This window comes from Bos javanicus, chromosome 9 (assembly GCF_032452875.1).
Source record: "Bos javanicus breed banteng chromosome 9, ARS-OSU_banteng_1.0, whole genome shotgun sequence".
Classification (NCBI taxonomy): Eukaryota; Metazoa; Chordata; class Mammalia; order Artiodactyla; family Bovidae; genus Bos; species Bos javanicus.
In genome coordinates, this window is record NC_083876.1 from 22,880,350 (window position 1) to 22,896,241 (window position 15,892).

Genomic DNA, 15,892 nt, shown 5'->3' on the forward strand with positions numbered 1-15,892 from the left:
ACAATAAAAACTAAAACAAGTCTACAAATCTCTCAGGGATGTCTAAAAACATTATTAATGGTGTTACATGTATCGTAAAAAGCAGAGAAACAAGAAATAATATGAATTTTTAAAAATATAGCTCAATGAGATACTGATTTCTGTAATCAGCTCTATAATGCAAATTACCACTTCATCATAATAAATATGCAAATATATCGGGAAGCTTAAAAAGATTTTTTAACACCTGTTTTAGGGACACCAACCACCTTATATAACTACCTCTGCACATTTAGAAAACAAGATTAATCTACCAAGTCTGCTTAAATTTTAAAACATGAACACATTCAGTGATAATTTTATTTTGCAGAGCAGAAAGAAGCACAAGGGAGCTTCTAAATGTTGGCTCTCATTATACTTCCAATTATTTCAATTATTTCAGATTATGCATAAGGCAATTTTTCTCTCAGACAAATGCTGGATAAAGATATCCAAGGGAATCCAAATAGCAGCAGTATTTTTACATATGGTAAATTATGTTCTTGAGGTGGAGGAAGTTGTATGTTAGGTGATGTAATGTGAATTTGATTTTCTTGTGGAAACACTATTATAACAAAGGCTTAAGTAACTAAATCTATTCCAACTTTAAATATATGACTACAAACGTCTTATTTAATCAACTCTTCTGCATTACTTCAAACATGATTCCAAAAAACCAATATGGCAACCAAAATAATAAAACTATGTCAAGTATGATTCTTGCTTGGGTTTGTGATAAAAATCAGAGCTCAAAGAAATAAATCTCTCTTTGGGTAAAGGTAAGATATCCATTTAGCCCACAAGCCAATGAACCCTTTCTTAACGACTTTCTTAGTTCTTAGGCATGGCTGTTTAATAGTCATATTTGTCCTGCATAATCCTGGGCCTTGATTCCATCTAATGGAATAAATTCTGACTAACTAGAATTGTCTGCTGCATCATGGAATTAAGACTTTTTGGAGGAAAGGATCACTTTTATGCTTTTTGAGAAAATGCCATTTTTTGCTAAACTTCTTTTATAATTAAAGGACTATAAAAGGGCTTTCTGTAACTATAAAAAGAAGATTTCTGATTTTCTTAAGATTCCAGTTCCTTAACACCACCATCTACACTATGAACCCTACTGTTAATGAATAGATATCTTTAAGATGAAGATAACCAACATTTACTTCTTTAGCATTTCCCTCCATCCTCCAATCCCTCAAGCTGTGAATTTATACCATCAAGAAATTTCAAACCTTTGAAATAAATGGTGGCCACACTAAAAACAATTAATTATTGTACATATATTAAAACTTTCCATCTTAACCTCAAGTCTTATATATATTATCTTACATATCATAGTAATAAAGTAACCTACTATCAGTGTGATTTATTTTTTATTTTTCATAGATGTATAGTAAATTTACAATGTTATGTTAATTTCTGGTTCATAGCAAGTGATTCAGTTTTACATATATATATGTATGTGTGTATATATATCCTTTTTCATATTTTCTTCCATTATAGTTTTTTAAAAGATATTCAATATAGTTCCCTGACTTACTTCACTTAGTGAAGTCATCTTCTATGATAATTTTTAGCTCCATCCATGTTGCTGCTTCTCTGGTGGCTCAGGCGGTAAAGCGTCTACCTATAATGCAGGAGACCCGGGTTCAGTCTCTGGGTCGGGAAGATCCCCTGGAGAAGGAAATGGCAACCCACTCCAGTATTCTTGCTTGGAAAATCCCATGGACGGAGGAGCCTGGTAGGCTAGTCCATGGGGTCACAAAGAGTCAGACATGACTGAGCGACTTCACTTTCACTTTAATGTTGCTGCAAATGGCATTATCTCACTCTTTTTATGATTTAGTAATAGGTGCATCATACATATGTACCACATCTTCTTTGTCCATTCATCTGCTGATGGACATTTAGGTTGCTTCCATGTCTTGGCTATTGTAAATAGTGCTGCTATGAACACTGAGTTGCATGTATCTTTTCATTAGCTTTTTCTCCAGATATAAGCCCAGGAGTGGGATTGCAGGATCATACAGTAGCTCTATTTAAAAAAAAATTTTAAGGAATCTCCAAACTGTTTTCCGTAGTGACTGCGCCAGTTTACATTTCCATCAATAGTGTAATTTCCCTTTTCTCCACTCTCTCCAGCATTTAATTGTAGACTTTTTGATGATGCCAGTTCTGACCAGTGTGAGGTAATAACTCATTGTTGTCTTGATTTGCATTTCCCTAATAAGTAGAGAAGTCAATCATCTTTTCATGTGCTTATTGGCTATCTGTATGTCTTCTTTGGGGAAATGTCTATTTAGATCTTCTGCTCATTTTCTTGATTGGGTTTTGTTGTTGTTATGAGTTGTATGAACTGTTCATTTATTTTGGAAACTAAGCCCATGTCAGTATGTGAGGACTTCCTGAATTGCATCCCTACAACTTCTTGGCCTGGACCCTCAGATGGGAGTCTGGCTGCCCTCTAACACCTCTCTTCCTGAGGTGGTACCAAGACATTCCCTCTCTTAGGGCTCAAAAGATAAGCCCTGGTCTAGCCTCCCACTTTGCACAGAATATCTTTTTTTTTTTTTTTAGAATATCTTTATTTTCATTTTTTGGTATGACACCCATTATTTTAAAACTTTTTTATCTTCAGATAATTTGAGAGTTAGAGAAAAGATGCTAATATCAGGGGGAAGCTAGTTAGGGGCATATGGGATCACTCTACAGCATTCAACTTTGGGACATATCATCAAAGAAAGTTGAGACTGAACGAACTGTATGCCAACAGACCCAGTTAAAATAATTACCTTCTTTTAGCTTTTCCACATATTCAGTCGTTAGTTACTTTTCCACATATGCTTCTCTCTGTTCAACCTACTATTAAAGCATGTGAGTTTGCCATTTCTTTGATCTTCATTCCTTATGACGGCTCTTATGCCATGTAAAATGTATATAAATTTGTATACTTTTCCCCTGATAATCTGTCTTTGTTATTGTTGTTCAGTCGCTCAGTCGTGTCTGCCTCTTTGCGATCCCATGGACAGTAACATGCCAGGCTTCCCTGTCCTTCACCATCTCCCAGACCTTGCTCAAACTCATGTCCATCGAGTCAGTGATGCCATCCAGCCATCTCGTCCTCTGTCATCTCCTTCTCCTCCTGCCTTCTATTTTTCCCAGCATCAGGGTCTTTTCTAATGAGTCAGCTCTTCACATCAAGTAGCCAAAGTACTGGAGCTTCAGCTTCAGCATCAGTCTTTTCAACGAATATTCAGGACTGATTTCCTCTAGGATTGACTGGTTTGGTCTCCTTGCAATCCAAGGGACTCTCAAGAGTCTTCTCCAACACTACAGGTTAAAAGCATAAATTCTTCAGCGCTCAGCCTTCTTTATGGTACAACTCTCATATCCAGTAGAGTTGTACAGTAGAGTTGGACAGTACAGATATGAGTTGTATCCAGTACAACTCATATCAAGTAGATATGACTACTTGAAAAACCATAGCTTTGACTAGATGGACTTTTGTTGGCAAAGTCATGTCTCTGCTTTTTAACATGCTGTCTAGGTTTGTCATAGTTTTTTTTTCAAGGAGCAAGCGTCTTTTAATTTCATGGCTGCAGTTACCATCCACATTTAATTCTCAAAGACAGCCAAAAAAACCCAAGAGGGTAGAAGTAAAAATCTACCTCCCCTTCAGCTACTTTTTAACATCCTTCTTTATGTCATTTTTCCTTTTCTTGGTTATTTTCCTATCTTTCTTCAAACCTCTTATTAAATTTTCATTACAGTACTTTCACTTGGGCACTTTTTAATTAATTTTTCATTTCTGAAGTAATGTTATCTTTTTCTTTCATTTCTTTCCCAAGTTCAATGAACTCCTTCTTTATTTATCCAGGGTTTTGTCCATTTTGCATTTGATTTAGAGTGGCTTTTCATATTCACAAATGCTTGTTTGAGAATTCTTAATTCTGTTTGGAGTGTGAACTTACACTTTTGTTTTGCTTTATGAGGATAATTTTCCTGAGATGATACTTAGGATTTTTTCATTGTCTGATTTTATAAAATTCCTTCTACTGACTTTCCTTTTGTTCATTTTTATGATACTGGAAAATTTTATAAGGTTCCCATCTTAAAAGATGCCCTTTCCTGTCAGTCCAGGAAAGGCCCAGAGCTTTAGTGGGGTTTTCTGTCAGTGTTTCAGTGGTAGGAAAGAGGTGTGATTCTCTTTTTACAAAGTACTTTTGTTTTTGCTTTTTCTCCTCCAGAAGCTATACTTTTATTTATTTATTTATTTATTTTTAGAAGCTATACTTTTAGAACACTGCTCCATTAAGTGATGTCTCTTTTAAATCATGCCTGCCCCCTTTATATTGTGTCTGCCTCTAAATGGTGCACCTGTATTGCATCTGGCCCTTTAAATCCCTTCGCTAAATTCCATACTCTGATCTGTTTGTACATTTCTTGTACATTTTTCTAGTATTATAAAATTTAGGCTGGATTTAATCTTTATAGTGGCCATTCTAAAAAGCTCTTAGGTACCTTTGCTAGTCCTCCCTATCTCCTCTGCAGTATTTTTAAGTCTGCTTTGCTTCATCAAAAGCTTTGTGGCAGAGTGGAGATGGGGCAGAAGTATAAGAAACTAAGTACTGGAACCTGTTGATTTTTTTTTTTCCTATTTACTCACTTTGCAGTTCTAGCATTCTCTGTCTCCAGAATAATGCTAATGTTAATGCTAAAGGTGTGGTTCTGTGTAGAATTTTCATGGTTCGAAGTTGTTTCCTATTGTTTTCACTTTGGGAGGCTGATTACTACGTGGCTGTCACTGTTTTCTACGATATGGAAATGTGCAGGGAGCATTTTTAGACTCCGGATGATCAGAGAATGGAGAAAGAGAGGGAGACAAGATTAAAAAGAAAGGCCAGTAGAAAAGCAGGGCTCTAGCTTACTGTTGCCAGGACTATAGCAACAGGAGAGAAGGAAACCTTTAAGTTTTGTATCCAGGGTCAAACTCAGGCTGGGGCTTCTCTGGCAGGTTCTCAATACCTGACAGTGCACAATTTTGAGGTGTTTTTTTTTTTTTTTTGTAGGGTAGGGAAAGACACAAACAAAATAATTTACAAAACTGATAAAAAGCATCATCTTCACAGTGAGACTCTCCAAGCCTTCTACATGATGAGATGAAACTAATCATCAACTGAAAGATGAAATTTAAAAACTCTTAAATACCAGGGCAAGATTAGTTTAAACAAATTTTTTAAAGCACCTAAATATGACTGCAAATTGTGTTTCAGATACTATCACTGGGTTATAAAAGAAATAATAAAGTTAAGAAAAAATGGAAAATCCAGTGAATGGTTGAGCTAGTTCTACTGTAATTAAACACAATTTCCTTTCCATTTCACCCAAGTCTAAAAGTAAAAACAAAGCCACAATCCATTTGCCTCTAGAAACCACTGTGTAATTTGTGACCTGAACTGCTGACAACATTTAGTAGAAAACTAAAAAAGTGGGGATATTTAATTCTATTATGACCTAAGGTACTTCATTTCCTCACCATGCCGCTCACCCACGAAAAGGAAAATTGGACTCCAGAAATAGAGTAGTGGTAAAATGTGATACCAATTACATTAATTATAAAATGGCCACACCTTGCTTTCATTATTTACAAAGAGCTTTCACACAGGAAGGGTAATTGCTATTCTCCTACCACGGATGTAAAACACCAAGGTTATATCACAGAGAGCCAAAGATGACATTGAAAGTCCTTGTCTTGAATTCTTCAAATATGTGGCAGTGATGGATAAAATATAAGAGAAAGTTCCAAATCATAGCTACACTCAACAAGCTAAGCATCTTCTTGGACCAGAAGCACAAAGTGGGGAGTCAGGGCCAAAGCGAGGGGCCTTCTGACTTGAGGCAGAAGTCAAGGCCAGGCTCCAGGGTGGAGTAATGTTCACCAAAGGAGACCCAAGAAAGCTGCTGCTGTCACCTGCTGGTGGTTACGATTCACACGGACTCTGCCTCTGCAGCAATGGCGAGAGGCCAGGCTGCCTACTGGGTCAGCGGGTGGATGTGCACCCAGGATCAGCAGAGAGCTCTACCATTCTGGACTCAGTGCTGGATGAGGTGGGCCAAAGTAGTGGGTTACAGTCCATGGGGTCACAAAAGAGTTGGATACAACGCAGCAACTAAACAACAACAAGGATATAAGGTACAGCATGGTTACTATAGCTAACAACTGTATTGTATATTTGAGCCTTGCTCAGAGAGTAGGCCTTAAAAGTCTTTGTCTCAAGAAAAAAAAATTTGTTAACCAAGTATGGTGATGGATGCTAACTAGACTTACTATGGTGATCATTTTGCAGTATATATAAATATTGAATCACTATATTGTATATCTGAAACATAATGTTATATTCAGTTATACCTCAGTTTTAAAACCCTTGATACCCTGGAAATGAAAAAAAATATTAACTGAACTAAAACTCTAGTTGGGAAAGACACCAGAATGAATAAACTGGACAACCTAGTAGCAAGAATTTATCCTGAATGCACACATAAGAAATAACATTTAAGAGATAAGCAGAATAGACTGAAAGACTCTGCTGCTGCTGCTAAGTTGCTTCAGTCGTGTTCGACTCTGTGCGACCCCATAGACAGCAGCCCACCAGGCTCCCCTGTCCCTGGGATTCTCCAGGCAAGAACACTGGAGTGGGTTGCCATTTCCTTCTCCAATGCACGAAAGTGAAAAGTGAAAGTGAAGTCACTCAGTCGTGTCCGACTCTCAGCGATCCCATGGACTGCAGCCTACCAGGTTCCTCCATCCATGGGATTTTCCAGGGAAGAGTACTGGAGTGGGGTGCCATTGCCTTCTCCGCTGAAAGACTCTAATATATGTCTAACAAGATGTCAATAGAAGGAAATAGGCTGGGGGAGGGAGATCATAGAGATTTTATATAATGGCTAGTGATTTTCCAGAACTAAAGACAGGAGTCCTCACTTGGAGTAGTCTCAGAATACTGAGTAGAATACATTCTTAAAAATGCACACCAAGACACCACTCTAAAGTTACAGTACATCAAGCATAAAGATAGAATCTTACAGACCAGTAGGAGAAAACAGATGGACCCCATCCGCAGAGCAACAGACAATAATGTTACAAAGGCTGTCTTATCAACAGAAAGAGATGGCAGAAGGCAATGTGTGATAGACCTTCAAACTGAAAAGGTATACAGAATTCTGTACCATCATTCAAGAAGAGAATGAAAACATTTCAGAGAGAAGGTCTGTTAAAGGAATACCAAAGGATATGGAATGTCAGGGAAAGAAAAAACAAAAAGTATGTTACTAAGGTGTATATATGCAATGAATATTAAAATAATTAAAATTGACAACTTATTTGTTTTTAAGTGCAACAGTAGATAATAACAATGGGGCAGATGTGGGGTAAGGGGAAGAAATGTGCTAAATGGGTAGTTAGAATACGATAAGGTGCTTGCCTGTTTGAAAAAGGTAAAGATACTGAAGAGTTTTGCTTTTACTCTACAACACTTCATATGTTTAAAAATTCTAAGAGCAACCACTACAAGAGGAAACCTGCAAGCTATTGCTTCCAGGCCAGCAAAGGAAATGTTTTAGAAACGGATGAGAAAACTCTCAAGACAACAAAGAACAAGAAACAAAAAAAAAGAAACGATCAAGCGTGACAACCATAAAACACACACTCCACACTTCCTCCACAAAGATGGTAGATGTGCATCCAACTGTATTATTAATCACAGTAATGCAAGTTGGTTTAACTACTTTATTTAAAATAAAATACCGAGAACCATGTCTTCTGTTTGCAATACTCTGATTTCTGCTAAGATTATCAGTACATTTGGGGGACTCTGAAGTGTTGAAAAGCAGCTGATGGTTCAGATGGACAATCTCTGAAATGTTTATGACAACCGGTTTGCAAATGGTTGTCAAATTGAAGGTAATGAGAAGGAGATAATAAGGCCAATAGGGGCAGCATCAGAAATATTGGGACTATCGACAAATGTTGTTGCTTATAAAGAATTTCATTCAGCTCTTAAGAGACAAGAAAAGGCACCAGCATTTAAATACTACTTGGCTAATTCTTTAATTTACTTTGTGTTCTCTTATTATAGCTTCTGACAAAACAGCCATCTTCTTGTATGTTACACGTTAATCAAACTGCCTTAAATTATCACAGACTGACTGTTGATGCTCACTGCGTGAAGCCCAGGCTGACACTACAGAAAGACTCTCTCTGCTGTCCCAGCGTCATTACTTCTCTGGGACTGTCATTCTCAACTTGTCACTAGAAGGAAGCAACGTGCTGATCTCTAAGAGGGATGCCAGTCTCGGGCTGGATACTAGCCTGTGTTCTTTAGAGCAACTTCATCCACAAGCTCTCTCAGTTCTGTGAATCCTTCAACTCCTGACACTTAGAATCAGTGGATTTTTGAGCTGATGGGATGAGAAACCTGGAATCTCAGAGGGAAGTGACTTGTTGCCTTCTGCACCGGTTGCAGGTACAGCACACAAGAAGAGAACTTAGACCCATCTTCCACCTCTGTATCAGAAATTATCCTCATTACATCATAGGTAAGGTCATCAAGAGCGAGAACCAGAAGAATCCTAAAGTCACTTCATTGTTTTTCCTCACAATTCCTCCGGCCTGGTCCCATACACCTCCTGTTGTTCTAAATTTTCTCTCCACTGAGCAACCAGTGGTTACTAGGTAGGTTCTCAACAGAGGCTCAGAAGACTTTCCCTTCGGATTCATGGTTTCCTTAAAGGCTGGCATCCCTCCCACACTTCTGTTTTCTCCTAAAGCCTAAAAAGCTCCTTCAAACAACACAGTGGCTTCCTCCACGGAAGAAACAAGTATATTCACTTCACTCTCGATATCACTCTGCTTCTAAAACCTGACACACACCTTTAGCCTCCTCTTCAGGAAGTAAGACCAGGAAGTCATCTGATTAAACACAGCCATGCTTGGTGGCAAAGAACTAAGACCCTTTGTTTATAGCTCTGGGCAAGGGGAGAAGCTCACATTTCAGAAAATTTTCTTGGAGTAACCATACTTACAAGTAAAATAATGCAAAGACGAAACCACTGGAAAATTCCTAAGCCACAGACATTTCAGTGTGGACCAGGATCCAGAGTCAGAAACAGAAGCTGAAACCAAAAGGAGGAGTAGCCTGAAGGAGGGTAAAGAGGAGAGAAGCAGAGAAATCAAAGGCTGTGCAGAGAATATCCCAGGCTTCTCTCTCTTTCTCTTCTCTGATACTCAGTCTACCGGACGGTGTTTTGCATTTGCCCACCTTCAGATGAAGGGGCAAGCCAGGGTGTCTCAGGCAGTAAGAGCTGGGGGCCAGACAGCACCCTAACCCCGTTGTTTACCTCTCTTTGTAGTTGGTAGGAAGGTCCTGTGACAAGAGACCCCATTCTCTTGGAGAGGAGGAAAAAAAAAACAAAAAACAACTACATTATGTGGTTTTCTTTGTGCTTTCCTTGAGTTAAACATTTCCAATATGTTCAAAAGAAATAAGAACCTAGTCCCTTTCAGTTCAGTTCAGTTGAGTTGCTCAGTCATGTCCGACTCTTTGCTACCCCATGAATCGCAGCACGCCAGGCCTCCTTGTCCATCACCAATTCCCAGAGTTCACTCAAACTCATGTCCATCGAGTCAGTGATGCCATCCAACCATCTCAAGCTCTGTCGTCCCCTTCTCCTGACTTCAGTCTTCTCAGCACCAGGATCTTTGACAATGAGTCAGTTCTTCACATCAGATAGCCAAAGGATTGGAGCTTCAGCTTCAACATCAATCCTTCAGGATTGATTTCCTTTACGATTGACTGGTTTGATCTCCTTGCAGTCCAAGGACTCTCAAGAGCCTTCTCCAACACCATAATTCAAAAGCATCAATTCTTCGGCGCTCAGCTTTCTTCACAGTCCAACTCTCACATCCATACATGACCACTGGAAAAACCATAGCCTTGACTAGATGGACCTTTTTTGGCAAAGTAATGTCTCTGCTTTTGAATATGCTATCTAGGTTGGTCATAACTTTTCTTCCAAGGAATAAGTGTCTTTTAATTTCATGGCTGCAGTCACCATCCGCAGTGATTTTGGAGCCCAGAAAAATAAAGTCTGACACCGTTTTCACTGTTTCCCCAACTATTTGCCATGAAGTGATGGGACCAGATGCCATGATCTTCGTTTTCTGAATGTTGAGCTTTAAGCCAACTTTTTCACTCTCCTCTTTCACCTTCATCAAGAAGCTTTTTAGTTCCTCTTCACTTTCTGCCATAAGGGTGGTATCATCTGCATATCTGAGGTTATTGATATTTCTCCAGGCAATCTCGATTCCAGCTTGTGCTTCATACAGCCCAGCGTTTCTCATGATGTACTCCGCATATAAGTTAAATAAGCAGGGTGACAATATACAGCCTTGACGTACTCCTTTTCCTATTTGGAACTAGTCCCTTAAAGGAACAACATATGTATATATATAACTTATATATATAACAATGAGTTATATTGTTCCGTCTAGGTGAATACATTAGGAACAGCAGGAAACAGACAAAATGACTCTATGTGCATCTACTTTCAATGCAACTTAGTCTTTTAACCCAACACCCTCACAGTACAAAGAACCAAAACCCAGAAACCAGGTTACCTGGCTAGGTCAGGGTCACAAAACCCAGGTGGTGGCAGATCTCAGACTAGACCCTGAGTGTCCAACATCAGGGTCCTAGGAAGTCAGCCTTGCCATGAGCAGGAGAGGCTATCAGGGTTACATGGCCCAGACCGAGGGAAGATTCTAGGTTCACAAACGGCAGAGGAGAAGGACAACTCACAGAGATAACTGACACTTGGATTCTACCAAGCATCTCAGTGCAGAAGGGAACTATCATGGCAGAAGAAAAAGATAGAAAAACAGAAAACTACGAATTGTATGACTATGATTCAGTTTACTTCATTCGTTAGGGGCTGTGTTATGTGACGATTAAAAAGAAACAGTGAAGGAAAGCGTAAAATAAGCTATTTGAGCTAGGTGTTCATCAAAAAGAAAGGTTTTCTTCCTGTACATTTCTCACTTCAGTGGGAATATATTCCATTATACTTAAGTGTTTCTCATCTTGGTTCTTGAAAGCCTTTTTCAGAGACATTTTGGATGTTTGTTACGATGCAGATGCCGGGATCTCCTTCAAGTTACTGAACCAGAATCTCTGAGGCTCTCACTAAGAAATCTGAATTGTGAGCAAGCTTCCTATGGACGCTGACATTTTAGAACTAGTTCACTTCAGTACAGTTCAGTCACTCAGTCATGTCTGACTCTTTGTGACCCCATGGACTGCAGCATGCCAGGCTTCCTTGTCCATCACCAACTCGTGGAGTCTACTCAAACACATGGCCATTGAGTCGGTGATGCCATCCAACCATCTCATCCTCTGTCGTTCCCTTCTCCTCCCACCTTCAATCTTTCCCAGCATCAGCGTCTTTTAAATTAGTCAGTTCTTTACATCAGGTGGCCAAAGTATTGGAGATTTAGCATCAGTCCTTCTAATGAATATTCAGGGTTGATTTCCTTTAGTATGGACTGGTTGGATCTCCTTGATGTCCAAGGGACTCTCAAGAGTCTTCTCCAAGACCACAGGTCAAAAGCATCAGTTCTTTGGCACTCAGCTTTCTTTATAGTCAAACTCTCACATCCATACGTGACTATTGGAAAAACCATGGCTTTGACTAGATGGACCTTTGTTGGCAAAGTAATGTCTCTGCTTTTTAATATGCTGTCTAGGTTGATAATAGCTTTTCTTCCAAGGAGCTAGCATCCTTTAATTTAATGGCTGCAGTCACCATCCAGTGATTTTGGAGCCCCAAAAAATAGTCTGTCACTGTTTCCATTGTTTCCCCATGTATTTGCCATGAAGTGATGGGACCAGATGCCCGATGTTAGTTTTCTGAATGTTGAGTTTTAAGCCAGGTTTTTCACTCTCCTCTTTCACTTTCATCAAGAGGCTCTTTACTACTTCTTTGCTTTCTGCCATAAGGGTGGTGTCATCTGCATATCTGAGGTTATTGATATTTCTCCTGGCAATCTTGATTCTAGCATGTGCTTCATCCAGTACAGCATTTCTCATGATGTACTCTGCATATAAGTTAAATAAACAGGGTGACAATATGCAGCCTTGAAGTACCCCTTTCCCGATTTGGAACCAGTCTGTTTTTCCATGTCCAGTTCTAACTGTTCCTTCTTGACCTGCATACAGATTTCTCAGGAGGCAGGTCAGGTGGTCTGGTATTCCCATCTCTTTCAGAATTTTCCAGTTTGTTATGATCCACAGAGTCAAAGGCTTTGATGTAGTCAATAAAGCAGAAGTAGATGTTTCTCTGGAACTCTCTTGCTTTTTCAATGATCCAATGGATGTTGGCAATTTGATCTCTGGTTCCTTTACCTTTTCTAAATCCAGCTTGAACATCTGGAAGTTCACAGTTCACATATTGTTGAAGCCTGGCTTGGAGAATTTTGAGCATTACTTTGCTAGCATTTGAAATGAGTGCAATTGTGTGGTAGTCTGAGCATTCTTTGGCATTGCCTTTCTTTGGGATTGGAATGAAAACTGACCTTTTCCAGTCCTGTGGCCACTGCTGAGTTTTCCAAATTTGCTGGCATATTGAGTGCAGCACTTTCACAGCATCACCTTTTAGGATTTGAAATTGCTCAACTGGAGTTCCATCACCTCCACTAGCTTTGTTCATAGTGATGCTTCCTAAGGCTCACTTGACTTCACATTCCAGAATGTCTGACTCTAGGTGAGTGATCACACCATCGTGAAGATTTTTTCTGTTTATAGTTCTTCTGTGTATTCTTGCCACCTATTCTTAATATCTTCTGCTTCTATTAGGTCCATACCATTTCTGTCCTTTATTGAGCCCATCTTTGCATGAAATGTTCCCTTGGTATCTCTAATTTTCTTGAAGAGATCTCTAGTCTTTCCCATTCTATTGTTTTCCTCTATTTCTTTGCATTGATCTCTTAGGCTTTCTTATCTCTCCTTGCTATTTTTTGGAACTATGCATTCAAATGGGTATATCTTTCCTTTTCTCCTTTGCATTTAGCTTCTCTTCTTTTCTCAGCTATTTGTAAGGCCTCCTCAGACAACCATTTTGCCTTTTTGCATTTCTTTTTCTTGGGGATGGTCTTGATCACCACCTCCTGTACAATGTCATGAACCTCCATTCATAGTTCTTCAGGCACTCTATCAGATGTAGTCTCTTAAATCTATTTCTCACTTCCACTGTATAATCGTAAGGGATTTGATTTAGGTCATCCCTGAATGGTCTGGTGGTTTTCCCTACTTTTTTCAATTTAAGTCTGAATTTGGCAATAAGGAGTTCATGATCTGAGCCACAATCAGTTCCCAGTCTTGTTTTTGCTGACTGTATAGAGCTTCCCCATCTTTAGCTGCAAAGAATATAATCATTCTGATTTTGGTATTGACCATCTGGTGATGTTCATGTGTAGAGTCTTATCTTGTTGGAAAAGGGTGTTTGCTATGACCAGTGTGTTCCCTTGGCAAAACTCTGTTAGCCTTTGCCCTGCTTCATTCTGTACTCCAAGGCCAAATTTGCCTGTTACTCCAGGTATTTCTTGACTTCCTACTTTTACATTCCAGTCCCCTGTAATGAAAAGGACATCTTTTTGGGGTGTTAGTTCTAGAAGGTCATGTAAGTCTTCATAGAGGCATTCGACTTCAGCTTCTTCAGCTGGAAGCAGCTTCTTTAGAACCAAAACCATTCATAATCCCTTCATCGGAGAATTAGTTGAACTCCATCTGCCCTCCAGGCCTCCCCACGCCCACTTCAGAGAGACTCAGCCCAAGACAGTGAGTGCCCTCCAATCAGAGGCTCCCAAGCCCTGCCAGGTCTTATCCCCCAGCCAGGCCCTGAAGGACTGAACTGGTTTAATTTGAAGATTTCTATATTTTTATGCTAAAACTGCAAACAAGTATTGCTCTGCTAATGAAAAACATATCAAATTTTTCTATCATCAGGATGTATTTTTCCCTTCAAAGTCACAGGGGAGGTGGGTAGTTACTGCAAACAAGAGACAGAGTGACTGACTTTCTGGGTTACACTTCTGTCAATAATGCCCAAGTCAGGGTACCCGGCCCCACCAGGCTCCCCTACCAAGTGGCAGCTTCTTGGAGTACAGGTCACGAGGTTAGACTATGGGAGGCCCAGACACTATCCCACTTTGCCTACAAATCCAACTCTTTCGAAGGGACAGAAATTTCTGAGGAGCAGGGTGTGTGGCAGGAGATACCGGTGCAGGCAGCAGCTGCCTGAAAGACTCATCATAGCAGCTGGAAGACCCGTGGGCTGGCTGACCCCAAGGGAAGCCTCCAGGCTCCTGCTGGGCCCCTCCATGTTTTCTCTAGAATGTGGCCAAACAGCCAGTATGAGAGGAGATGGAGGAAGCAGCATTCAAATTAAAGAACTGTATCAATCTAAGGATTCCTGCTTATTTCCCCAAACCACAGCATGCCCTGAGGGGCAGAAAGGAAGGATAAGGCAACATCCTTTCTGCATCCAAATTGCTGAGGCACTTCTCAGAAGACCGTTTTAAGGAGACAGATTGAAAATAGCCAGAGCAGTAATCACTACCTTTGAGCCTGGATTCTTTAAATATAACAAGTGACACTCAACTCGGGATTATCTCTGCCCACTGAGGAGAAAAATGTCAGCAGGAAAGAAAGATGGTCACACCTCGGGACCTGAGGGTGCCAAGCTGAACCCTCTCGAATCTCTGGGACGTGCACGAGGATCCCCAGAGGAACTTTCATCCAGCAAGTGGCTGCCGTCTTGATGAGGGTCTGCCTGCCTCCTGACTCCATCTGCAGCAACCTCTGGATATCTGGAGTGGCTTCCAGCCTCCCTCCCCTCCATTCCTACCTAATGACAGGACCGTTGTTTATAAAGCCCCCGAAAGTCCTTGACAGTCACCAGGAAGGCTGTCTTCATGCCAGTGATGACAGAGGAAAAAGCAGAATACTGCCAGTAACAGAGTCCCAGCATCTCCAGTGAGGCCAACTTTATGCTAAAATATATTTTCTCTGTGTATATAAAGATATATATATATATAGAGAGACATTAACAAGAATTACCTTGTCAGTACTGCTGATGCCCGGTGATTTTAATTCCATTTACATTTTTTGGCATTTTCCAATTTCTTTTTTAATCATCAAGGTGATTATCTTTTTTATAATCATTTAATAAAACATTACCTTAAAGGATATTAATAGCTATAATTTACCTAGATGTGAACATGGCATATGACAGACAAGGCCATTTATGTCGTGCAGTGTCTAAAGCAGACAAGAAGAAAGCAGTATAGAGTCAGAAACTTCTCTTTCTCTTCTTGGTAGCCCCTTTGTTGCAACTCATCTGTAAAGTTCTCGGGCCTCTGCCTACCCATTTGTTGGAGTCCTTGGAGACTGCATATATCTAAAAAAAGTTCCTAAGTTTAAATCACAACTTCAAACTTCCATACTAAACCAAATTTTTATGTGTTATTTTGTTTTCCTCCTCTGTTCTGATATAGATATTAAAACAGGTACTGAAAAAGTAGCCAGATGGTAATGTAAAATTATTAATTTCTGAACAGTTGAGAAGTTGAATAAAGTCAACCCTTGAAGAATATGGGGGTTAATTTGTGTATAACTTACAGCTGGCCCTCTGTATCCACAGTTCCTCTTCCCATCAGTGCATTTGACCAACCTCAGATTGCATAGTGCTGTGGTATTTACCACTGAAATATACTATGTATAAGAGAAATTGTGTGGATCAATCCCACATTTTTCAA

At 39.7% G+C, this 15,892-nt stretch overlaps 1 protein-coding gene across 6 annotated transcripts in view; it reads right to left on the reverse strand.

Moving 5' to 3' along the window:
• The window catches only part of UBE3D (ubiquitin protein ligase E3D), a 175,852-nt gene that overhangs the window by 55,889 nt on the left and 104,071 nt on the right, over positions 1-15,892 (reverse strand). The window contains exon 10 of one of the 6 annotated variants that reach the window (XM_061427300.1): positions 1,586-1,651. The exons of the other annotated variants lie outside the window; for them this stretch is intronic. Coding sequence (XP_061283284.1) covers positions 1,598-1,651 — 54 coding nt within the window. The 3' untranslated portion in view covers positions 1,586-1,597. Of the gene's footprint in view, positions 1-1,585; positions 1,652-15,892 lie in introns of those variants that run through there. 6 annotated transcript variants of the gene reach the window in all.